Source organism: Anolis sagrei, chromosome 2 (assembly GCF_037176765.1).
Source record: "Anolis sagrei isolate rAnoSag1 chromosome 2, rAnoSag1.mat, whole genome shotgun sequence".
Lineage (NCBI taxonomy): Eukaryota > Metazoa > Chordata > Lepidosauria > Squamata > Dactyloidae > Anolis > Anolis sagrei.
This window is the reverse complement of record NC_090022.1, coordinates 283,606,982-283,634,390: the sequence shown is the minus strand read 5'-3', so window position 1 is coordinate 283,634,390 and position 27,409 is coordinate 283,606,982. Positions and strand designations below refer to the sequence as shown.

The 27,409-nt window shown below is 38.5% G+C and overlaps 1 protein-coding gene across 7 annotated transcripts in view; it reads left to right on the top strand.

The window, feature by feature from the left end:
- The window catches only part of WDR7 (WD repeat domain 7), a 231,527-nt gene that overhangs the window by 134,390 nt on the left and 69,728 nt on the right, over positions 1-27,409 (top strand). For all 7 annotated transcript variants that reach the window (XM_060761305.2, XM_060761309.2, XM_060761304.2 and 4 more), the window contains one exon: positions 16,515-16,701. In XM_060761305.2, coding sequence (XP_060617288.2) covers positions 16,515-16,701 — 187 coding nt within the window. The remainder of the gene's footprint in view (positions 1-16,514; positions 16,702-27,409) is intronic.

Sequence of the window (27,409 nt, the reverse complement as noted above, 5' to 3'; positions counted from 1 at the left end):
AACAAATCTTGTGACTTTAACCTGAGACCGATCCCCTTCCCATATCTTTTAGTCAAGTTATTGTGTCTAATTTTGGCTTTGTATAGTTTTTTGTTTGTTGACACAGATAGAAAGGAATAGATAGGAAGAAGCTCCTGTTCTGTGAACACTAAAAACCAGTAGGTATAATATGCTCCTGATAGATCTTTTGGCACATGATGTTGTTCTCTAGCTGCAGCTCAATAGATTTGGTTCTGTATGTTATTTTTAAGGAAACCATCTAAAATGCAACAAATTCAAACTCAGTATTTCTATCTAGTATGGCAGAAGCTCTCCATGACTTCTAAAACATATTTCCAGTTCTCCCACCCAGTCCACCACAGGTTTTCTCTCCTAGCCCACCCTCTGAGAACCAAATGTAAACTACATGTAAACTAAATTATGCATTCTTTGGGGGAAATGGGAATCTTTAAAAAACATAAACGTAAGACAAATGAAGATGTCATTCAATATAAATGCAGTGTTGCTATGCGTTTTAAAATTCCTGATGTAAAATTATTGGATGGGGGCAGGGGGGTGGTTGAGAGAAAGAGAGAATGTAATTCAAAATACTTTTTTTGTGCTTCAGCAACATAGTTTGCATAACAGTTACAGCTACCTTATTTTGATAAACAAGTATCTCATTAATTCAAAAGAGTAACATGTAAAAGTCTATCACATGCTTTCCTCCTGTGGTGTGTAATGCCAATTAATTGTGATATTTCTGCTCTGTAAAGGAGGATGTGATTCTTTAGGAATTCACACAGTGACCTTGTCTGACATCTCACATTAATCTCTGTTGACCTTACAAATGGTTCATGAGATATTTAATTATAAAATGCCACGTAAAGAATTTCTCATTACAGATTCACCACATCACACCTAAATAGGAGCTAATACTATGTTTATAAAGTTAATGGGCTGATAAATCTGTATGAGTCTTCTGTCCTGAATATGAAAATACTTGGTTCAGTCATTAAAGCCGTGTATTTTTCAAACTCTCTGCCATCAACAGAGCCATTAACGATATGCATTTTGCACTTCAACTCAGTCAATGTCGTGTCTTAAATATATTACCAGGTAGTGTGGATGTTGAGCTTTTTATGAATACTCCATTTGTATTTTTTGATCTGCCTCAATAATCCACATGACCATTTAAAATGCAAAACCCAGAAAACCAAACCTCTTCGACATTACAGGATTAACCTTGGGAGTTCTGCCCAAACCCAGATAATATGACACTGTGGGCACTGGGAAGATCTGTACACAGCTTTGCCTCATTCATCTCCCAATCACAACTCAATGCTTCAATAAACACTGAGATGACAGGGGACCAAGTCAAATGGAAAGAGGATTTGGTATTGACATCATCCTACTGAGGGCATTGAGCTTGAGGGCAGTAACAAGCCAAAGGACCTTCATGAAAGACAGACACAGTTGGCTGCTGGGAAGTTAGGGTGGCAAATAATCACGATGTGCCAATGCCTCATAATGCACTTATATAATGGGGCATTGTGATAAAGATGAGGGATTCCATGAAAAGTTTCCACTTTGGGAAACAACCCTTGTTTGTCACATATTTCATCTTCAGTTTCATCCCTGAAACTAGGTGTACCTTCCTATGTACCAGTGCATAAACAAAAGAATATGTGGGGTATTTGCTGTAGTATATGATCTGATGCGCTCTAGCAAAATTGCCAGGCAACCCAAGCCTTCCAATACCACGAGTCTGCCATGTTAAAAAAGAATTGTTTTGAATCCATTTTACACATCTAACAGTAGTTCTTTTCTGAATTTGAGTTTTTCCTTGAAAAGCAGGATGAGTGTTAGATTAGCAATTGTGTTAATGTTCAACTAGCTTGGCCACCTTATTAGGCAGTCTGTTGATATTTAAATACGGTTGACACAACTCATCTCACATGGCAAACTTTCATTGGAACTGTATTGCACCATTTTTTCAGTTGATAACTTACAGGGCAAAATATACTTGACAAGATAACATTTTTGATTATGACAAAAATATTAAATGTTATAAGGTTGTTGTAGGTTTTTTCGGACTATATGGCCATGGTCTAGAGGCATTCTCTCCTGACGTTTCACCTGCATCTATGGCAAGCATCCTAAGAAGTAGTGAGGATGCTTGCCGTAGATGCAGGCGAAACGTCAGGAGAGAATGTCTCTAGACCATGGCCATATAGCCCGAAAAAACCTACAACAACCCAGTGATTCCGGCCATGAAAGCCTTCGACAGTACATTAAATGTTATATTTTATTTCTAACAGGATATATATATTTCAGTCATTGTATTTGTATATTATTTAAAACTGAAATAATTTTTAAGAGTCTTTCAGAGTTAACTTTAGCATTTCTTAAACACAAATATAGAATATGGTGCATGCTTGAGAAGTAAAACACATTGATTCTGTGCTCCACTTTCTACATTATAAACAAATTTGGGCAAAATTGACAGTTGTTTACTGTTTCCATGGTGCTATAATATAGTTTCATAGCTGGCTAAGAATACACTTAAAGCAGGTATAGTTGGAATCTCTCCATAAATTGAAACAAGTCTGAGCTAAAGCTCATTTACTGTCTTGGAACGGAATTGATCTTGCTTTCGCATTTGATTCACCCACTGCAGATTTTGAGAGGAAGAAAAATAGCGTTGTTAGGTCAGTTTAACTAGGCCAGAGTTAGATGGAAAACATTGGCAAACCCGTTATTTTAATCCCTTTCTTTCTCTTTGTGACCAATTTTATTAGAAGTTGAGCAGATTTAAATGTATTTTAGTGCCTGTTGCAACATAAAATGTGCATAAATATGGTTCTCCCATGGAAAAGGCAAGCAAAGGAAGTGATGTTGCTGCTCTCTCCATTTTGTATGTATATTTGATTAAGGCAACCACAGATCCAATAAATAGTGTCGAAAGGAGCCATGTGCACCTTTCCCGATAAAAGATGACACACAGGGGTCAATTGCCCCTTCTTACACATTTCTGAGCCCTCCCATTGCTACGATGTAGAATTATCAATGAAACAGCTGTGTTCATTCCCATTCAGTCCAAGTCAGAAGCATTACATCAGCATGTTTTGTTGCTCGCCTTAAATCGCAGGATGTCTTGATGTCATATTGAGATCAAATGAGATTTTTCAAATGCTGTTATTTTTTTTAAATGTTCTCATAGAAAGAACTCAATGATTTGACCCTAATTTTTAAAAAGAGATGCATATGGATAATTGATTCACTCTACGTCTCATGGATTTTTCTTTGAGAGGATGATCTGTCTTTTGAGAAAAAAAAAACATGACAACTGTGGGCTGATGTAGCTGGTAGATGAGTGTTTTTGCCTCTTATTATTAAAAATCAACATTAATTTGAAAATCAGACATATCAGATATATTAAAAGACTCACTGATTGTCAGACTAGGTGCCACGGTGTGCATCATCTAGCAGTTTGTTCTAAATCCTCCTGGCTTTTACTGAAAAAAGCACTGCTTCTTTTTGTCAGTGTCTTGATCTCCTAATGATGATAACTTGAGCAGAGCTTTACACAGTTTCAACTGGCGTGGGGAAAAGAGGAATCTGTTATACTTATGAGTTAGCTTTTTCAGTGCCAAAAATGCTTTAGTTACCTTACTAATTTTCATCACCATGTTTCAGGCCTTATGTTTAATTGGCGGACTTTGCATTCTCCCATGAGGGAACTCTGAAATGCATATTGTCTGCTTCTTGTCGGCATTACTTCTCCTTTGTTCACACTCTCTACTCTTGAATTCTGTGCCACTAAAGGTGAATGAGCTCCTCAGGGCAGTGGTTGCCCCTTGTTTGAATTCTTTGCAATGAGAAGTGTTAATTGTACTAAATAAGGATACTTTACATAAGCATACCCTTTTCCTGATCAGTGTCACATCTGTTTGTTTAAATCTTGCAATGTGCTGAATTAATTGAACTTGAATGTTCAGCCTTTGCAGAATGTGCATTTTATTTATTTATATCTCCACCTTTCTCCCAAGGCAACTTAGTAGCAAACTGTATGGCACGTGATCAAAGAGGTAGAAACCTTCATTTTTAAAATCGTACTATCTATAGTGGCAGTTTCAATTGTCCAGGCTGCTAGTGTCCGTAGTCTTAAAGTATATCATGATCATCTTAAAGTATATCATGATCAAACGTGAAAGCCAGGCTCAATTAAGAGATTCTAGAACAGGAAGGGCAGTATGCATCAACCTGAGTTCCGTGAAAAAAGATACTTTCTGACAAAAGAGCAGTATTTGGACATTGGCATCTGATCCTAATACAGCATTGAAACCCTTACATGACATTGTCTCTCTCCATCACACCTGTTGTCTAAAAAGCTAGTGTAGTGTAGTAAATATAAAGGTTTTCCCCTGACATTAAGTCCAGTCATGTCCAACTCTGGGGTCTGATGCTCATCTCCATTTTTAAGCTGAAGAGCCGGCATTGTCCGTAGACACCTCCAACGTCATGTGGCTGGCATGTCTACATGGAGCGCCATTACCTTCCTGCTAGAGCAGTACCTACTCACATTTTGCATATTTTCAGACTGCTAGGTTAGCAGAAGCTGGGGCTAACAGTGGATGCTCACACCACTCCCCAGATTTGAACCTGTGACCTTTTGGTCAACAAGCTCAGCAGCTCGTTGGTTTAACCCACTGCGCCATCGGGAGCTCCCTAGTGTAGTGTAGGAGTCTGAATGTTCGACCAGGACTGAATGAGACTAGGATTCTAATTTCAGCTCAACCCTGGATGACACTGATCAAGTTATACTCTCTCAGTCCAAGAAGAAGACAATGGCAATCCCCCTTTGAACAAATCTTGCTATGACTCCTCTATGATAGGTTCACCTTATGATCACAATAATTCAGAAGCAACTTGAAGGCACACCACAGCAAATGGAGCTGTGCCAGTCCCCTCCATACAGGGAATTTGATCTTAGTTGAAACTATGGTGGGATTGCCAAGCAAAATATAGAACAGGGTTCATGTATCTTTGATAGTTAACAGATCCTAGAGCAGGGAGGTGCAGAAGTACACTGTCTCCTGCACCACCACGCAACCCACCTTTTAGCTTCTGCATTCTCCCCACAACATTTGCTGGATGATGGAGAGCTGAAATGGAGCAGAGAAGCACAGAACTGTGTTCCCTCAGCTGGATGCACACGAGTCATATTCTCATTCATGGCATGTGTCCAACTATGAGAACATAACTACCTCTTCTCTAGTCCACCCCAGCTTTCTATTGGTCAGGAAATTGCCATGTTGGGGGATGTAGCAATTAAAAGAAAACTTTTTTGGGGAAAGGGTTCCACCTGATAAAACTTCACACTACACTTTGTTAATCATTGGAGTTGTAAAAGCCCTGCTTAGTCACCCTGGATGGATGGTGCAGCAGTCAGGAACAATGTAACTAGATACATTTCAATAAAATGTGGGGATTTAATGTACAGTAGAGTCTCCCTTATCCAACCTTTTATTCATCCAATGTTCTGTATTATCCAACACAGACTGCCTCCTGCCCGGATCCACAGCTGTTTCAATACATTGCGATATTTTGGTGCTAGATTCATAAATACAATAATTACTACATAATGTCACTGTGTATTGAGCTGCTTTTTCTGTTGATTTGTTGTAAAATATGATGTCTTGGTGTTTATTTTGTAGAATAGTAACGTAATTTGATGTTTAATAGACTTTTCGTAAATCCCTTCTTATTAGTCAACATTTTTGCTTATCCAACGTTTTGCTGGCCGTTTATGTTGGATAAGTGAGATTCTATTGTATTTATAAAGTCTTCAGACTCCCTTCTGAAATTAAATTGAGGACTCAGTTCTTGTGGGTTTTTTCGGGCTATATGGCCATGTTCTAGAGGCATTTCTCCTGACGTTTCGCCTGCATCTATGGCAAGCATCCTCAGAGGTGAGGTCTGAGGACTTCTTAAGCATGCAGTTGACTTACACAAAGTTTGGCCCCGAACCTTGACAACAAACTGAGATTATTAGCAATATTTAACATGTAAGAACGTAATTAACTACTGTGAGGCATGTGGTGCTAATATCCAGTTTGTCTTCATTTTGTTCTTCATTGGATCTCTTAATATTTGCTTGCAGTTTGTGAGGAAAAAATCACCACAATTTGCAAGCTTACATAGAAATGTGCTTGTATCCTAAGATAGGCGATGCCACCTTGAAACCTGTTCTCTTGCTCCTTTTTACGGTAAAGCCATAAAAAGCTGGCAGGCAAATAAGAGATGGATCTTAAGCCTCTTTTAATAAAACAATTAAAGTAATAAAAGTATGTCTTACTGTTTTATTAATTTCATTGCTAAGACATAAAGGGCTTTGGGTGAAATCTTGAAATCAATTGGAGCCTTTCCCTGGGGGCTCAAAAAGCCAAAGATTTTATCTCATATATTTATGCTTAAGAGTGGACGTTTCCATTTCATTTTAGTTAATAGTCACAAAATCAGCAAAGTTTGTATTACATAAAGTGGTTCTAGAAAAAGGGTTGAAAGTGAGGCTTATTGAAAGTGTGAGAAGCCCAGTGGACTAAAGTGCCCACCATCACTGAGAATTCACCTTGGGATGCAGAGAGAGAGAAATGTGGCCACTGAAACAACCCCTTTAAAGTGGATTGTGAAAGCAATCCATTTTTATGAAGAAATTTCTTTGGGGGACATACATCTCCCATATATTCTTTAAAGCAGTATAGTCCACCTTCCATATCCGCATATTTTGTATCCACAGATTCTACCATCCATTTTCATGAGCTGAAAATATTTTTAGAAATCCAAAAAGGAAACCTTGATTTTGCCATTTTATGTAAGGGACGCCATTTTAAACCATTGCATAGAATGTGAGTTGAGCATCCATGGATTTGGGAATGTATGTGAGGGGCTGGAAACAATACCCTCCAGATACCCACTGTACCATGGAGTCCGCAGGGGCGCAGTGGGTTAAACCCTTGTGCCGCCAGGACTGCTGACGGATAGGTCAGCCATTCGAATCTGAGGATAGCGAGTTGAGCTCCCTCTGTCAGCTCCAGCTCCTTATGCAGGGATAAGAGAGAAGCCTCCCACAAGGATGGTAAAAACATCAAACATCCCCTGGGCAAGGTCCTTGCAGACAGCCAATTCTCTCATACCAGAAGCGACTTGCAGTTTCTCAAGTCACTCCTGACATGGGAAAAAAACCCACTGTACCTTCAAATGAGGTAGGAAAAGTTTGGGTTTATTTTTTCCTATTCAAAGCATAACTTTGGAAGAGTTAAATTTCCAACCATAGAGAGGATATCTAACTTGTTAGAGCTTGTGGTACATTAAAAAAAAGGTAATGGCAGGCTTTGAGTAACTATGATTGATACTTGTTTAATGACATCCTCAGCCTTCTGTCCCTAGTTGTTACATTTTGGTCAGAAAATGTCAGGCTCTGGGGTGCTCCTGACCTGACATTTACAATAGCACCCAAAAATTTGTTGTGTTTAGTCCCATTTGTGATCCCCAGTATCGTTACTCATAATTCTGCAGAGGAATTGCAGGTAGAATACATCGGGCATGTTTTATGCGCTTGAAGTCCCACTAGATAAATATTTAAGTGTGTTAGAATTTGATTTGATTTTAGTAGCTTTGATGCATCTCTTTTAATAAATTGTGCCATATATTTGGATATATTACTCAATTTATCTATTGCAATAAGATGCAATTTAGATAAGAAGTTTCTGAGATTTTTGTTCCTTTGACACACACAGCCTTCCCTTCTGGGTGGATCACACAAGGTAACTTGGGGAATGTGTGAAAGCTAACCAAAACCTACAAACCCATATCCCCCTATTCCTGAGAGACAGATGTAATGATTTCCTATTAACTATTTTCACTGGTGCTCTGTCTTCTCTCCTCTTGTCTTCTGCTTTCCATGCTCATAAGCATCTATAGCTTGTTGTAATCCTTTGAGCTATTGTGTAAACTTGTTAATAGACGCTGGGTAAATATGACGGCGCCAGCCTCCGCACATCCTTGCTAATGCAGTCCTTGGCTACTGTACCAAGGCCGCTGTGTATTGGCGGATTTGCATTAGCATAGATGTTGCTCATCCTGCACTAGATAATGGACTCAAAGGTTAAGAGCAAAGGATCGCAACAGCCCCAATCAGCAGAGCTTTTCTAGGGCTAATTACCTCTTCACTGCGCTGACTCTAATGTGACATGTTTATTGCCTTAACTAACAACTCATTAGCTTAGTTGATGTTTTTGTCAATATTAATTCGTTCATTTAAGCCAAGTCAAAGCTTAAACAAAGATGTCCAGACTGAGAAGTGGGCAGCAGAGTGACTTTTGTTTAGTTCCCCGTTCCCCCTACCCCCAGCTCAATTTAAACAAGATAGATGTTGACAGGAAAAATATTTAGAGTGTCATGGAGGCGCAAAAGGTGTTTGCTAATGTACTTGTGTTCGAGAGCCAGAGTGCTTTATTTACATAGGAAGAAGCTTAAATTGTTTGGGAGTAGCATGTTTAACACAGTGCAACTCTCGCTTAATATGTGTCTCGGGAAGGGCCAATTGCTTTTGAGAATTAATTCAGTCTCCAATAGGTTAAATTGGGTGCCTGGGAGGATGTGCTGATTGGCCAACTCTTCCTCTGCTGCTAAATATGCCAGACAGGTTGTTCAATATACAAAAATATGAAGCTGAGTTTTGAGAACTGCCTTTAAGAGGGGGAAAAATATCAAAATCAATACTTTGTCTCAACCACGGCAATAAGTAGCTAAATGAATGATATTAAAAAGAGCTACTGTATAATAGCATCACAGTAATGATCAATTACATTTATCTAGGAAAGTTACTTGTTTAGCCCTCATTCACATTTTACTAATGGATGATTGCTGCAGTTCATTATTTGAGCGTGCTTCATTTGAAAATGAAAATAATCCATTACAAGATTCATTATCACAATCTCAGTGTGCATAATCTGGACACGGAAATAAATATGACCGAGGCTTTGTGCTCCATAAGGGCTGCCCTTGAGTTTACAAAAGGAGGGGTGAAAGGAAGGGCTGTGAAAGCGCAGACCAAATTAATTTTTGCGTTTGGAGCTGATGATGTAGCATCGTATGGATTGGAAGACTCCCAGTCACTTTTCCTAATTGAATGTAGCCGTTAACTCCGGCGCAGTAAATGTAAATGAAACAGTTTATTGTGTTATCTGTAGAGAGCCATAAATGTTCAAAGTGCTTTTCACATCCTACTACTTCATGAGGATGTGGTGCCAAAGGTTTGGTGTCCATAAAACCTGGAAGGGCATTTAGGATCAGCAGTATAGGACAGGATTATTGTCAGCAAAAGAATGAAAGCAGTCTGTTCACAATAGTAATTTTTCCAAGCTCTGCTAGGTACTCTTAAGAATAGGATTTGCCACTACCCCAAGTTTGGACCCACGTGACTCTTGGATTGTTTGCTATATAAGTTGTGGTGACACTTGATAATGTTACAGAATTCTTGCTATTTATTTATTTATTGTGCCGGGGCGACCAGACAATTGTATTACATTTCTAACAGAACAAAACAAACAAACAAAAACACAAAATTTGCAAGCTTGGTAGTCGATTAAATGTCCTTTGACCAGTATCTGGCCACTTATTTTATTTATTTGCTGCATTTGTTAACCGCCGCTCTCAGCCCTAGGGCGACTCGCGGCGGTGTACAACATGTAAAAAACACATTTCACAATAAACTACAACAACAAAAACAACCTGTCACTAATACACTATCATCTAATTACACTAAAATAATCCGCTTCGTCTTGTCATAGAATCATAACCAATCTCGTAGTCTACATTCCGTTCCAGTTTTCATTTCCAGTTACTATAGCATTTAATTAAAGGCCTTCTCGAATAGCCACGTCTTCAGGCTCTTCCGGAAGGACATAAGGGAGGGCGCCCGTCTGATGTCAACAGGGAGGGTGTTCCACAGCCAGGGGGCCACCACTGAGAAGGCCCTATCCCTCATCCCCGCCAGGCGTGCCTGTGAGGCAGGCGGGATCGAGAGAAGGGCCTCCCCAGACGATCTCAAGGTCCACTTGGAGTGCCTCTGGTGTTGCCGCAAGAAGGTCCTCCATTGTCCATGTAGCAAATGAAAATTAGTGAAGTCTTGCTGGTAACCATTCTTGTGTGGGTGGGTGTAACCGTGCTTCTTTTCCCATGCTGACAAGCTTAATTGATCATATTATGCCTTGTTTTAAGATTTTTGTGAGGATGAGCAAATATGGTTTTAGGCTGAATGTTTTTGAAGAATCTTATCCAGAGAGGAATATAAATTACTTAATGGAAATAATATTTACATTTATGGTATGTCTGCATGTGAGGTTTACAGCTTCTAAAATCCTCTTCCTTTATATTTGTGGATAGTGGGACAATTACAGAGTACAATATCTGATTGTTCTCCTTTTTTCGTGTCAGGAGTGACTTGAGAAACTGCAAGTTGCTTCTGGTGTGAGAGAATTGGCCGTCTGCAAGGACGTTGCCCAGGAGATGCTCAGATGTTTTACCATCCTTGTGGGAGGCTTCTCTCATGTCCCCGCACAAGAAACTGGAGCTGACAGATAGGAGCTCACCCTGCTCCTCGGATTCGAACCTCCAACCTTTCTTTCAGGAGTCCTACTTGCACAAGGGTTTAACCCATTGCATCACCAAGGGCAATGAGTTAAACATATACAGATTGTTCTGTGTAACTCCAGGAGCTGTAATGAAAGAACTTTGAATACTTAGCAACACTTAAAATAAGTGGTCAGTCATTATTAATTCATTTGGTAATCCTTGTAATAGCATAAATCTTAGTTAACTAATTTGGTTTTAAAGTGCTTATAATAAGGAATCTCCAGGGTTGTAAGTTAATTGAGCTATTAATTAATGCATGATTATTTTAGAACAGTATTATTTTCATCCAATGACTTATTGGCCGATGGCTGTCAGCACCTATTATGGTATCCATTTCTTTTACCTCTACCCATGTCATTATACGAACTAGAGTACGGTATGGCTAAAAGTTCTTTATGTTTTACATTTGTATGGTAATATAATTGTAGAAGAGATCTTCCTACCTTAAACTCAGAGTGAAGTGTATGGCCAGGAATGCAAAGAGTGTTTTTCAAAGGAAATGTTAAGCATGCTCCAGCATTCCAAAACATAGGGAAATCTTCAAGGAACACACATAAGGAGTGGTTAATGACATCAGCAACCAATTAGTGGTGACCTCTGACTGGTGCCAAGTTTTTCTAAGGGATCCCAGTTGTCTTGAGTACCTGTATTGGGAGAAAGATGGAATAAAAATAAAGTATATAAATAAATCCTCTCCAGCAGTTGAGCTGTGCAGCATTGAGCTTTGCTTTTATTATATTACCTGTGGACTTCTCGGTTAGTGACCAGGCTTGTCAAAATTGTGACCCATATTTGTCTGTAATCTTTTTGCACCTTTTGGGCATGTTTTGTGAGATGCATAGTGGAAGGGCTACAGAGTCATAATCATTTTGAAGCTCAATATTTGGAGGATAGGTAAGACAAACAAGAAAACAAGATGCAAACAAGATTCTTCAATATTAATTTGGTCTCTAGATGTAGCATGCAAACCAATGGAATCATGTTACAAGTAAAGTGATTCCACCTAAACATTAAGAAGAATTTCTTGCCTGCAAAACCTCTTTGACAGTGGAAGTGACCACCACAGAACGTGATACAGTGCCTTCTTTGGAAGTCTTTAAATGGTGGCCTTCATTCAGGACTATTAATTTTTTTATTCCTGCATGTCAGATGGCTCTGGTGGTCAGTTCCAACTCTGTGATCATATAAAACATTATGCCACATAGATCATAACATCACTTAAAAATTGAGTTTTGCATTTATGTTCTCAGATTTCATAATAAGTTCATCCAGGTTCCCTCTCTAACTCCATGGTTTGAGCATTTTGTTTGTAGTTTTGATATGGCTCCCATTTTAGATTGTTTTCCCTTTGAAATTGTTTGCTCATTTTTCACTGGATTTTTTTTCTGTGCACACATACTGTTTTAAAGGAAGCATCACATGTTTTTCATTTACTAACAGTTCAGTCATAACTAATCGATGCTAAGAATTCCTTGTTGTGTGTTCTGTCTTAAAAACACCTGTTTGTTCAATGTTTTAGGGAGCTTATTAAATACTTTTCTTCTGTCCTCTGCCATTTCTATCAGTCTGTCTTGGAGTGCCAAGAGAGTAGGGTGTCTGCTTCCAGTACCCAATCTCTTTTACAGATGGCCTCATGGGATTTTTTGATGCCATGTTGGATATATTATTATTGTTGTGTGTCTCTTGGTTAAAAGGAAGAGTGGTCATCCAGGTATTCATCTATTACCTGGAACTTTGTGTCAGAAGGAGTAAGACAGCACCGAGATTGATATGGTGATATTACGGTATAGTTCATTTAACCAACTTTAGTACATCTCCTGACATTCAAATTGCAGTCCTCCATGATGTCATTTAATTGCTTGACCATTGGTTCTGCAGATAATTTGGCTACTTCTGGTTCATATTCAGCTTGACAATCTCCTTGCCCAATACTATTCTTATTTTTTTGCTTACTTACTTCCTACTTCGTTTTATATCCCACCCTCTCTCTATCTCTCTCTCTCACTGAGGGAGTTCTGCAATGCTTCGATGCCGTTCAGTAGAATACAATACTAACAGAAAATACATAAACTCTCAAACATAAAAATTAAAACAGTGATATATTGTCTTGGCTAGGATTTCCTGGAAGTGCTGCAGCCAGAATCCCAAGCTCTACCTGTCCATCCAATGCACCCATAATAGCTCTTAGGCTGGAAACTTTCCTTTGCAGCAAATCCAATCTCTGAAATATTTTTTCTGCTATTTGCTGTACTAGAAAACATTGGTCTTGCATGAGGTCATGCAATGAAGGTTCAACATTCTCTATTGCTGCTGGATCAAGTCTTCCAATCTTCTCTTTAAGAGTGTTTATAATTTATTTGTATGAAGAAGATTGTCTTCTCAATGATTGTGGAGGAGTCACCTGGGTTGATGGACCAGACCTGGGTTGATGGACCAGTTAGCAGCCTCTTCATTAAGGGAGAATAGAAAGATAGTCTCTGCCTCATCACCGTCATCCCTTGTATTCTCTGTTACAGAAGCAGTACTTGATCTGTCTAATGTGGCCAAATCTATGAATTTTAATAAAAAAAATTTTTTAAAAAAAAATACAGTGTTTCCTCGCTACTTCGTTGTTCGCTTTTAGCGGACTTGCTGTTTCATGGGTTTTTGAAAATATTAATAAAAATATAAAATATTTACATCCAGTGGAGGCCAGGGACCACGGCCCGCTGCTGTCTGTGTGTCTCCGGAGGCTCTGCCGGGGTCCGCGGAGGCCAGGGAGACAGGCAGGAACCCTCGGTATGGGCCGGGAGGCGAGTAAGAAAGCGTGGGTAAGAAAATAATATATAAAATATATAAAATAATGTATAAATATTAAAATTAATATGGCATCCCTACTTTGCGGATTTTCACTTATTGAGGGTGGTCCTGGAACAGAACCCCGCGATAAGTGAGGGAAAACTGTAGTTGCTTCAGCTTCTAAATCCTTAGAAGGGCAAAACAGGTCTTAAGAAAATAAGAAATAATTTTGCAAGATCAGACAAATACCCATGGAAGTCAGTCCTTCTTCAGAAGAACATCTGAAACCTGCAGATAATCCATTGGAAACTCTGTAGTAATCCACGAGTGGAGGACAAAAATATTCTATTCAGCCCTGCTCTAATGGACTAAGAACAAAACACTTATACGTATACTAGGCAGTTTTTTTATGACAATAAACAAATATTGATGATAATTGAGAGTGTTGGCTAAGCACAAGGAAGAGGACACACCACTGTCAGTGCTGATATTATAGAGATAGGATAAAGGTTGGTTCTATTATCTTTTACACAAATAGTTCATTCAACACAGAAAAATCCTTTTGCTACCTGAGGGGGCTAGCCGCAACAATTTTCTCTTCCTCTCTTGTGTCTTTTTCCTATTTTGCATTTTGCTTTTGAAAGTAATGATGTGAAAAGCAACGCACAAGGACATTCTGTCTCGTCACCAGGAGCTTTAAATACCACATATGTTTGGTTTCTGATTTTTCATTTTAAAAGAAGGAACTCCCTCTATGACTGTATGCTCTCCCAGAGGAAAAAGTGAAAGCACCAACTTGTTGCTAGACTAACAAACAAACAGTGTGGCTGTACAGCATATTCATGGAGCCAATTCGTCAAGTTATGTTTTAAAGGATATAATGCAATATCCTTGAAATATGCCTCCCTAGAATTAAATCAGACAGCAGCATTCATACCAACTGAGAGCTACTTCTAGTGGTTTCTCAAATGATACCTTCAGTATATTAAGAAATCATTAAAGATTGTACATATATTCTCATTAGTTTCCTGCAGTTGCTATGTCCTTCTTCCTCCACCACTGGAATTAAAGTTGATTGAAAAATGGTCATTATTGCCTAATCTGCTCTGTCAAGTTATTTGATTTGTTGTGCTGCTTTGGATGGATGGGGGAAGGTTAACATGAAAACTGAGAACCTTCACCATCTTGTCGAAGGCTTTCATGGCCAGAATCATTGGGTTGTTGTAGGTTTTTTTCGGGCTAAATGGCCATGTTCTAGAGGCATTTCTCCTTACATTTCGCCCACATCTATGGCAAGCATCCTCAGAGGTAGTGAGCTTGCCATAGATGCAGGCGAAACGTCAGGAGAAATGCCTCTAGAACATGGCCATATAGCCCGAAAAAACCTACAACAACCCACTTCACCATCTTGTTTCATATTTAATTTGTATTGGTAAATGCTTTTTCTAAGACTGCTTTTCCCAGTTTTTTCCAGCAGCATGTGTCATGCTTTTCTGACCAAACGAGCTTGAGAAGAAAATTTCCTTGGTGCTTTGTCCTTCTCCTTTTTTGTAGTTCTCACAGATATAAGGTTTCCCATCTGAAAGGAGTGGGATGTCGAATGTACAGGAGACTTCTTGTTGATCCATCCCTAAGCTTTGGAGTTTGTGAATGTGTTCTGAAGCATATTTCCTTCACAGAATGCATGGGAAAGGTGTATATATTCTTCCATCCCTTAGCCCAGTTAATTCACTTGGAAGATACAGGAAATTCCTGTACAAATTCAACATGGAAGCTTGAAGGATAACTTTTCTTCCTCCTGATTTTACTGTGCTATATATGGATGCACTTATGTACATGCATGTATACAGCAGGAGCCGGCAAAATCCAGCCCTCCAGAGGTTGCTGGATTGCAATTCTCATAATCTCATCACATTGTCTATGCTGACTCGGCCTAAGGGATGTTGCAACCAAGGTATATGGTCAGTGTTTGTATGCAGTTTGTATATATACATATATACACATAAATGTTGCCCTGAAAGCTTTGGTAATAATAGTGATTCTTAAATGGCAAATAAATAAGGTTGTTCATCTTTTGGTCATTTGGTGCTGGGGTTTGGACGTGCCAACTAAGGAACAGATGGAATAGATATATGAGATCTATTCCAAGTTTCAGTCTTTTCTCTCATCCCTCAAGATTCAGCTGATCATGCCATCTCACCCTCTTATCTGTTGTTCGTATTTGCCCATCTTGGCTTGCCCATCTTGGCTTTTAAGATCTTGATAAAATTGACTACTGGACAATGGCCTCAGTGCTTTAATGAGTTGGATGTGGGCTAATTAACTGAAACCGAATCACCATAAAATGATGGCTCTGTGGACTGGTGGTTCTTGGTTCTGGGAACTGAGTAAACAGCCAGTCCCTGAAGGAGCCATTGCTTAGCCTAGATTAAGGTACTCCTGCGTCCCTTTGGGGAGATAGGGCAGTATATAAATGAAGTTGTTGTTGTATTGTCGAAGGCTTTCATGGCTGGAATCACTGGGTTGTTGTAGGTTTTTTTCGGGCTATATGGCCATGGTCTAGAGACATTCTCTCCTGCATCTATGGCAAGCATCCTCAGAGGTAGTGAGGTCTGTTGGAACTAGGAAAAGGGGTTTATATATCCGTGGAATGACCAGGGTGGGACAAAGGACTCTTGTCTGCTGGAGCTAGGTGTGAATGTTTCAACTGACCACCTTGATTAGCATATAATGGCCTGGCAGTGCCTGGAGCAAACTTTTGTTGAGAGGTGATTAGATGTCCTTGTTTGTTTCCTCTCTGTTGTTGTGCTGTTGTAATTTTAGAGTTTTTTAATACTCCCTCTGTCAGCTCCAGCTCCCCATATTGAAACATAAGAAAAGCCTCCCACAAGGATGGTAATACATCAAAACATCAAAGCATCCCCTGGGCAACATCCTTGCAGACAGCTGGTTATCTGCCATCAGAAGCAACTTGCAGTTTCTCAAGTTGCTCCTGACACAAAATTAAAAATTATTTCATTTTCCTGACTATCTCTCTAACTTTTTTGTTGTGACAGGCAAGGCCTTGACATATCTTTTGCTACAGCCACCCAGTCCCAAACTTCCTCCTCACAGCACCATCAGAAGAACTGCCATTGATCTCATTGGACGAGGGTTTACTGTATGGGAGCCTTATATGGACGTGTCGGCTGTGTTGATGGGTCTCTTGGAGCTCTGCGCTGATGCTGAGAAACAACTGGCAAAGTATGTACATCATCTAATACTTTGGGATAAGAAAGTTTTTCATACACTGTACTGGGTTTCACAAATTTGTAGTGAGGGATACAGGAATGCCAAAATCTTATTTATGAATGGCTTCTATTGTACATGTCAGGTTGAGGGTCTTTCAAAAATAACAAGGATGCAAATTTTTGTCCTCACTGCAGTTTTTGTATGTCCTATATTAAGAACATGGTATATTCTGCATTTAACTGTTTAAAATTGAAAAATTTAGCATGAGCAAATTGATGTGTTGAAATTGATATGTAGAATTCTACCCTAAAACAGACTGAGTTTAGATACAGTCAACCATCAGTCTATGTGTTCCATCCTTAACCTAGCACCCTTTCACTCATCTTATACTTCCCACATCAGCAAAGATATCCTGTCATTGAGGAACACAAACCATAATTTGTGATACAGGTGCTACTTAAAACTATGATATGGGAAGGACAGTTTGCTTACTTGTAACTGGTTCTTTGAATAGTCATCTCAGCCCTCACTCTGAAATGGGCTTTCATGGGACCCAATTAGAATATTCTAGAGCAGAGTAACTTGATGCATCCCAACCCCCCCCCCCCCCACCTCCATCTTCTGTGCATGTCCTAACCCATCATAGCTACCATCACCTTACTTTCAAAATCCAACAATAGGAACCTAAAACAGAGGGGAGGTAGAGCAGGTTGTATGAGGGCATAGATGACCACGGAATGGACCACAGTTAAGGTAAGTTACCTACCTTCTTCCTTTCTGATATCTTCGCTTCATACAAATGGAAGTTATGAAGTTTACCAAAGGATGGTGGGTTAGGTCACTGGAGAATCACAGAAAGAACATGGTAGCCAAATTGGGCATCTGCAGTCGGATCTGTAGTGCTGAATAAATGTATGTGACTGACACGACATTGCAGCTTTACATAGTCAGGCAAAGGAACAGCATGGAAGAGAAACACAGAGGAAACAAAAACCAAGAGGAACAAGCTGCTTGGTGAGTTCATAGGGTGATGGCTGTTCTCCCCTGGGGCTTCTGTAACAAACAGTGTGGCAGAAAGTAGTTGTATATTGAATACAGAAGAACACAGATGGTTCAGGTCCAGGCTCTTTGGCTGACCACATCCCCTTAAATGAAACTGCCCGGGCCCTGAGATTTTCAAGAGAGGCCCTTCTCTTGGTCCCATTTCATCTCAAGCCTGGTTGGTGGGAATGAGAAAGCAGGCTTTATCAGTGGCTCCCCTCAACTCTGGAACTCCCTGCCCAGGGAATCTATAATGGACCCCTCCCTCCTGTCCTTCTGGCAGCAGGCTAAAACATTTTTATTTAGACAGATGGCAGTGTTTAAGATCTGGTCAGGGTATGTTGTGGTTTTTAACTTTGAATATGTTTTGATGGGTTTTAACTGAATTTATTAGTGCTGTTTGTGTTTAATTCTGTTTTAATGTTTGAATATTTACATATTTTAAATTGGATAAATTTATGTCAGACCACTTTGAGTCCCCTTTGGGAAATAAATCGAGGTATAAATAAATTTAATCATCATCGTCATAATCATCTTATCTAAATTTGATGATGGCTGCAGATAGAAGGTAGGTAGTCTATCTTGATTCATCTTAGAAAAAAAATGTCTGTATGCAGGATGTCTTTCTCACAGCGTTAAAAAGGGAGATTCATCACACCAAAGAGCTGCAAGCTCACTTGCTCATCTTGCAGAAGTGATGGCATCAAGAAAGACCATATTCAGATTAAGGAGACATTCATCTATAGATGCTAGAGTTAGAAAGGTTTGTACATTAATTGTGGCAGGATCAATGACCAGTTTGGAGTCAGAGACAAAACAATGGGCAGAGATGTGTTTGGCCTATGAGGAAGCTTTTCACTGCTGAGATTGAAAATAGAGTAGTGGCAGACAAAGACAGGCTGATGAACTATAATTGCAGCTAAATAGTCTTTCAATGAAAAAAATACAGATGCAAGGCCCCGCTGACAAAAGCACCATTAAAAGTGTAGGTACTTTTGTTTTTGAATATATGGTTCACCTCTTTTATTAGTGATTCCAAATGCACAGTATAGGTAAGAACCCAGTAGTATGTAGTCAGTCAGATATTTTACTAGTGATTATAGTTTTGGAGACCAAGATAGAAGAGGGCCTGTAAGGCAGGAAGTTGGATATGATGATATATTAAGAAGCCATTCAAGACCTTGATGGATCAGAAGTTTTTTGTAAAGACACTGACAGATAGCAGTGCTGCTAATAAGGACACCACTGTTCAGATGAGGACTTTTTGAGAAGAAGTATGTGAAGGTCTATGAAAATTTAGAACTGAAAAAGAATGGTAAAGAAAAGCATTTCTATGAAGACTAATATGACTACTATTTTTGGTGTTGCATGCCAAAGCCTATCTTCCTGGCTGTAACCCTGGATTTCAAAGGGTGATCCATAATGTAATCCATCTTGGAATTTAAAAGAAACTCTTCATCAAATGAAAGAATTTTAATTCTGGCAAGAGTGAGATTGTAGCTGGTATAGGCATTTGTGACTCCACCATCTGAAAGACCAGGTCAGAAACTGGAGTTGGTAAAGCTGTAACATCAAAACCAAGGGATTTTGCCATGTTTTTGAAAATATATTTATGTCTTTTGGAGATGATGGTGGGTAGTATGCTCTACAGAGCCAATAGGAGAAGAAGGAAAGGTGATGCTGTGAAGGAAGAGTCAGAATTATTATAACCAGAGGAACCATGTGCCACATTTTCCTGTGACACATGAAAGAGCTACAGTGGTGGCTGATACTGTAGGTGGATGGGTAGTGGCAGGAAGTAATGTAGTTGCAGTAGATACCAATGAACATAGGATAGCACTTGAATTGGGAGCATAAGAGACTGTAGAAGTCACTAGAGAAAAATCTGGGGGCACAATAACCTGGGCAGGGAAAGGTGGAGCTCTGGACAAAGGTTTTGTCATTCTAGGGAAGTGGAGATGGAGGGTGGTTACATGGTGCTGGTGATGAACATCTCTGAGGAGTAGATGGGCCCACCAGTGATCAATGCTGAGGAGAGGAGAGTAGCAAGTAAATATGAGGAAACCTAGATTGATTTTAGTGCTGAAGATATAGGGAATGACATGGTGAGTGATAATGTGCAAACTCATGGTAATGAGAACAATTTTGGTACAAAGGAAAATAAGAATGAAAGGCTCTCTCTATAGGTGTTCTTACCAGTATTGATCCATGTAAGAGACTGAAATATAAAGCCCATCGTCTTGGGATGAATAACCCCAATAAGAAGAGGAAGAGAATGCATAGGATGGAGTGAAATGGAGATCTGTGGAAATGGAAGGAGAAGTAATTCCAGGAGCAGAATAAGGAAGAGTATAGAGCAAATACTTTCTGATGTCTTGTACTGAAAGACATTGGAGATCAGTTGTGCATCAGACTGAGATACAGTGTTCATTATCAAAGTTCCCTTGCATCACTGGTATCAGATCTGGAGAATCAAATCTGAAGTTGTTCTTTGAGCTTGGAAATTGTTCCAGAAAAGATGTGCACTTGAACAGAAAACTTTTAAAACTGATTTAATTATTATGTTTTTAAAAGCAGAAAATTGCGGGAGGTTCATAATCTCCTTCAAACAACTTCAGTAGCAGATTTATGAGCGAGTAAACAAGCAGCAATGTTTTGAATTTGTAGAAGGGACACAGAAGGGATTTTTTTTTAAAAAAATGGTTATATTGGAACTTTGTATGTTTAGGTATATACATCCTATCAAAAGTGTTTTATTTTAGTTGCTTTATTTTAGATTAACATGCCCTGTAGTACTCATTTCTGTGTGGTCCTAGAATGGTTGTGTCTGATCATGTGTCTTTCTCACAAAAACTAGGCTCACATGGGCAGTTATGAAACCTGATTACTATCTTTGGTCAGATCAATATGGATCAGTATTGCGAGTAAAATGAGAAAGGATCAATAGCTTATTCATAAATACTCCTGCCCTCCCCCCCTTTTCTGGAAATCTGCCTAACTGCTTTGTCTATTTTGAAACAATGCATGCTTTTCAGATATATCCTCAGCTTAAAGAAATATTCATGGGATGGCCAACAGGATCGCACCTACCTATTATGTTATCCCCATTCTTCAGCAGTCTTGCCTCTTGCCAACCATGTATTTGCCATAATGGTTTCAATATATGTACCGCTGTACATTTAATGATACACATATCCTTCCAACTTCTAGTTGACATATAGTTGGCCATATCCCTCTTTTCTTTATAGTGTATGAAGAAAATACTCAACCAGACAGATCATTTGAATGCCTTCTATGAATGTCCTCTCCACGTAAAGAAATACTTATGTGCAGCAATTGTTGTTAGGTTCTGCGGATAGCATGGCAAGCGTGAGGGCAGTATGTTCTGTGACTACTGAGAATGATCCCACTAACAGTTGTGTATGCCTTCTCTCCACACTTTGGACACATGATCATAGCCATATTCTTCATACTCTCCAATCTGCTTCTGTGCCAGTTCTGCAAAGTTAGTAATAAACTAGTGATTCAAACTAATTTCAGCTGATTCCAAAACAAGACTTCTTATGCTGTCTTAGGGGAGAAAACTTAGCATTGTTCATTGCTTTTAACAGCATCGTGCCTTTCTTATTAACAAAACATAATGAAATAAAAAACTACAAACCGTACTTTTTAAAATCGTTCAGTTACTGTTGGAAAAGGGAAGAAAAATTCACTAGCAGTAATTATGGAAGTAGAACAAAGCATAACCTTTCCAATATTGTTGGACTGCAACTCCCATCAGTCCTAGCCAGAATAGCCAATGCTGAGAAGTGTTGGGAGTTGTAATCCAGCAATATTTAGATGGCCACACCTTTCCAAATTCATTATATGCTGTGTTTCCTCAATTCTAAGATGCACTTTCCCCCCATATAAACATCTCAAAAATGGGATGTGTCTTAAAATCGTGGGTGCCTTTTTATATATATAAGCTTTATTCTGTGGGTTGTACTGAAATTAGTGTGTATCTTAGAATAAATGAAATATGGTATTTACATTTTAAATTTCTTACTAGTATTTGTAGTATTTGAAGGGGGGAGTTTTGTTCCAGGTTAAAAACACAGTGAATACAATCATTTCAGTTTTCAAACTGATAATTACTAATATATCATATCATATTGTATAAAGAGAATGGTAATATAGCCTTTCCCCCCCCTTTGGTTTCCTGGTAAGCACAGCTTATCATTTCAAATAAAATATAAAAATGCTATGTAAACATTGGTTTGAAAAATTGTTTAAATTCATAACTGCTTTCAGTTAGTCCATACAATGCACAGAAAAATGTTTGTGTACAATTTTATTCTTGTATTCTTTTACATAGATATATTTCTGTTTTTGAAGATGGGGGAAATTATAATTGCCTCCTGCTCATAACCATATTTCTCAGGTGGCTTTGTGGTTGCAGTTAAAATTATATTTTACAATAACTGAATGAATTAACACATTTTGAGGTTTATTGCATTCCTCACCTAAGATAAAAACATGAGTAAAATTTTATTATACTAGCCAGTGACATAAAGCTATAACTAAAATATCAGATAACTACAGATTTCCTTTAAAATTACGCTTCACTCATTGTAAAGACAATGTAGTTGTTAAAATCATTCTTAAATTATTGGAGGTAGCTTATATTTTGTGGGAGAGAACAGACAAGCATCTGCAATGTTAGTATTTTATGTGTTTTGCCTAGACAAAAAGAGACAATAAAGTCATCTCTATGCCAAGAATGTATTTTGATCTGTGTAGTCCTATCTCAAAAATTATATTCCAAAGCATGTTCAGTATAAATATCATGGATGAGCAAACACACCCTCACGCATTTCAGAAAGATAGCTTCATGGTCTTCTTTGAAGCTCAAAATATCTCCCTTTTTCTGCAGTTGATGAATTTTGCAATAGTTTCCATGCATTCACTTTAATTATTTATGGAAAGGATAGCAAACAGTGGAAAGGAGGGAGGGAAGAGAACTGCATTTCTCTCTGAAGCTTCAGATTTGCCATTTGCTGCCATCAAATGTAGATCCATCCTGATTAAAAAATCAGGATTTCTTTTTGCCATTTTTTCAAGCATGCTCACTTGTTACACAGCAAATGTATAAAAATGATTGAGAAAGGGTTGAGTTTCCAGTCAATTATGAGAGGCTGCAGTATTTTTTGTTCAATTTATATAATATTTTTCTTAAACATATATTTTCAGAAAATATGTTTACCATCTAGATTCTTAATATGTAAATAATCCTATATGTGCTTCCTAAAATAAATCAATCTAATGGAACAAACTATGAAAAACAGAAAATATAGATGTTCATTTTTCCCTCCATAAACATTATGCGTTTGGTACTTTGTTTTTACTACATTATTATTTTACATATATAACTTAAAGTTTCCCTTCTGAAACTTTGCAAACAGTACATTTTCACCACAACTGCCATTACATAATTACAGAGGTAGTTATTTTTTTTCTTTCTTTGCGACACATGTATGTAGACATATGCATTCAGTACTATGTGCTTAATGTGAGTTTATCATGTTGACAAAATCAATATACGCAGTTGCTTTCCTTATATGGATGTACCTAGCCATGATTCTGAGTCATTGAATGATAGATTTTTTTTCTCTCTCCACACTCTGCCCAGATAAATATTGATAGCTAGCTTTACAGTGTATTTTCTGATTTCAGTGAAATGGCAAATCTTCATACGGGTGTTTAAAATCAGCATGAAATATTTTAAGTAGATTCTTCTTGTCTCCTCAGGAAGCAGTGAGTGTGTCTGTGTGCTTTTTAAAACACAATTTTCATAACGTACAGTTTTCAGGATGCTATTTTAGGCTTCCCGGCACACCTCTAGCTGTCATAAAGATTAGTATTGCGTTCTGTATACAGAGCTGCTGAATAAATGAATGTATCAGCATGTAGCCTTGAGGAGAGCAATGCAATTTTCATCATGATAAATTGCATAATAAGCGAGAAAGTGTTTGCTTATTAATCCATAACAAGATTTAGATTGAAAACGGCCTGTTACATCCGTGACAGGTACAGTACCGACTGCAAAGGGGGACTTAAGATGGAAAGAAATGGAGCAACAAAGTGTACAGGGGGTTAAGTGTGCGTCTTACCCTCCCGGTGCCCTGCTGAGCTGCCCCTTTTTTGTGCCTGATTTACCGTGCACACAATAACAGCGCACAGCTGCCTTGCTTCTGTCTGTGATGTTAAGCATGGTTTATAAAGGAGCTTTTATGTTGAGCGTGTGGTTCCGAGGGGGGAGGGAAAAGAAATCACTTCACATTTATTGACAAAGGAAAACACACGCAGTGTTTATCTTTTTGTGTGTCCTCTGTCCGCTTGTGTGTGTGAGCGCGCCCGCCCGTGTGCCAACGCACGTGTTGCATGAAATACATTTCCAATCTGCAGCATGCTGGATAGCTTTGAATTTTCCCTTTAGAGGTCTAACGCGGCGCTCTCTCCCCCTGCCATCTTGTGCCCCCTCCCCAAAAAGAGCTCAGACTGCGGAAGATGCGTGGAGTGAACTGCACAGGAGGATTAAGAGTATTTTTCTAGCATTAATTAGGCTTTGATTTCTAGGCTTGGACAGCTGTAGGGATCTTTGTTGCCCATAATTTTCCTCCTTTGAATTATAAGCTGTAGTTTGATTCAGATTACTCTGTACAGTTTGTCTTGCACGCTTTGATGTAATTAAGCAGCAGCTTGTGTTTTTTTAATTTTAAGCCGTTTGAGGGGAATTCATCAATACCATTTCTATGTAGCTCTCGTCCGTTTCAGCAGAGATTGCACCAAAACAGATCTCGCTAGGAATGAGTACTTTTTCTATCTTCAGAGTGCACCAGAAAGCGATGGCAAGGAATATACACAAATCTGAGGTTTTTTTTAAAAAATAAAATAAAATATGTGCCAGTGTCAGAACATGGAAACCAATGGATAAAAGGGCAGACATGAACCTAGGGCGAAAGGGCTCAGGCACCTCCTTACTAAGGAGAGCAACAGCCCCTGCTGAACCAAGTCAGCTGTTATTCTATCAAGAGGGACACAAAGAGGGACTGGAGAGTATGGCCTAAATCCAGCTATTTGTTACAACTAGAGTAAACCCACCGAATCAATCACTAGATGATATATCTTCACCTAAATAAATCTATTGATTCAGCCAATTTCCTTATGATTAAAAGAAAAATCTATAATCAAGTCATCAACCACTAAAAGACAGAAAAGAGAAGTGGTGTGATAGCCATCTTTAAATATTTCAAGGGATGTCATGGATCAAACTTGTTTTCTGCTACTCTAGACACTAGGACACAAGCAAATGGAGTCATTGGAAGAAATTCTACCTAAACATTATGAAGATCCTCTTGTTGTAAGAACAGTACAATACAAACACACATACACATTCATACATATGCACACACATATTGTCCTTGCACTTTCAAGGATGAAAGTCTTAGTGTGCAGTGAGCCCTTTTCCTACAGGGGTTCCATTCCTACAGAATTCACAACAAAACAGTACAACAACTGTTTCTGATACAAACATCTTTTAGGGAGAGCTTTCATTCTTTACATATTTCTTTATACTCCAGTACAGTTTCTCTTCATTACTGAATAATTAGATTTCAATAAAATGGTTTCAAACACAAAAATACATTTCCCCACAAACCTCAAGCATTCAGGAATATCAGTGGAGAACCTTGGTCCAGCAGTTTCCTTAATCTTTAACTACATATCTCTTGGGGTTTTGGCAAAGAGGAGGGAAAAGTTTGTATGATGTAGATAGCTTTGGACTCCTTAAAGCAAGTATGGGCAAACTTTGGTCCTCCAGGTGTTTGGGACTCCAATTCCCACAATTCCTAACAGCCTAGTGGCTGTTAAGAATTGTGGGAGTTGGAGTCCAAAACACCTGGAGGACCAACATTTGCCTATACCTGCCTTAGAGGAAAGGTAGGATGTAATTGTAGATAAGCAAATATTTCAAAAGAACATGCTCCTTTTATCAACGTACATATTGATTCCTTAGTGGTTGTAACTAATGACAGAAACACAGAATTGATGGAAAGCAGTGAAATGTGTCAATACCCTTGCTTTCCTGCATATAGGATTTTGACCTTAATGCAGAGATCCATGTGATCTTGTCCAGACATACAAATAAATCACCATAAATCCAGATTCCTGGATGATGAAGTTATGTAATTATTATTCTTTATTTTATACCATGTCCCAACCAAACAGAAAGAGGGGGAAAGTGTGTGATATGACTCCATCTTTAGTATTTGTAATGTCACAAAAGCACTACTTCTTTTCCTACATTTCTTGTAGTGTGCTTCCTTTTTAAAAGGATGCTCAAAATGATACTTGACGTTTTCATATACTTTTAATTCTCAGAAGGCCATTTTCTACTTAAAATGGTGTGGATGCTTGATTCTTCAGAGCGGCTTCCGACTCAACCTTAGTCCATAATATAGGATCTGAGTTGTTGTAGGCTTTTTGGGCTGTATGGCCATGTTCTAGAAGCATTCTCTCCTGATGTTTCACCTGTATCTATGGCAGGCATCCTATGGCAGGCAACCTACAACTAGCCAGTGATTCTGGTCATTAAAGCCTTTGACAATACAATCTGGGATCTGTTTTAGTTATTTGTTATATGTGTGATCAACTTTTAATTCTTCATCTGTAAATAAGATAACAGGAAGGAGTTTATAAAGAAAATTTTTGTAATGTAGAAATAAGATTCTATGTTGGTTTCCCTGTACTTTACTATCCTTCTAAATTTGCAATTTGATTACACTTTTCTTTTTATTTATTTTTCAGTTCCAGGCAATTCCCTAGTTACAAACATCTGACTTACAAGTGACTCATAGTTAAGAATGGGAGTGAGACAATAGGAAGTGAGAGAAATCTACCCCTCAGAAGGGAAATTCACCCCTTAAAGTGTTTTCATGGAGAAAAGATGCCTCAACTGAAGCTTTATTACCAATCCTTGTTTCCACAGCAAGCCAATTTTTTCAAAATTCAATTATCACAGGGACAAAAAGGGAGGTGAAATATTCTGAACAGAGGCACAGGCAGCAAGACAAACCCCACAGGGGTGTTAACCCCCATGCTGCCCAAAACTAGCTATCTAGCTATTTATTTATTTATTTGCCGCACTTGTACCCCGCGCATCTCACCCCAAAAGGGATTCAGAGCAGCCTTACAAAGGCAACAATTTGATGCCACATAGATACTTATCGATATCAATAAATAAACAATTCATTAAAATCCAAAACAACTAAAAACATCAACATTAAAACATCAAGTAAAATCGTATTTGGCTGGAGTTACACTTATAAAATGTCCATGTTCTGACTTACATAAAAATTCAACTTAAAAACAATCCTACAGAACCTATCTCATTCTTAACTAGGGGACTACCTGTATTTATATGTCAGTGGCTTCATTAACTGATAGCTGAAGTCCAAGTTTTTCTAGGTTCCATGAGGCCTAATCAAGCTTTGCTCATAGACATTTCAGAATGGCCATTTTAAAAGTGGGTGCTAGACTAGGTAATTATCTACATATCACTGGAAATAATAACTTTATGACATTAATTCAATGCAGTAAAAAAATATTAGGGGATATATTATTTGTTATATTAGTATTG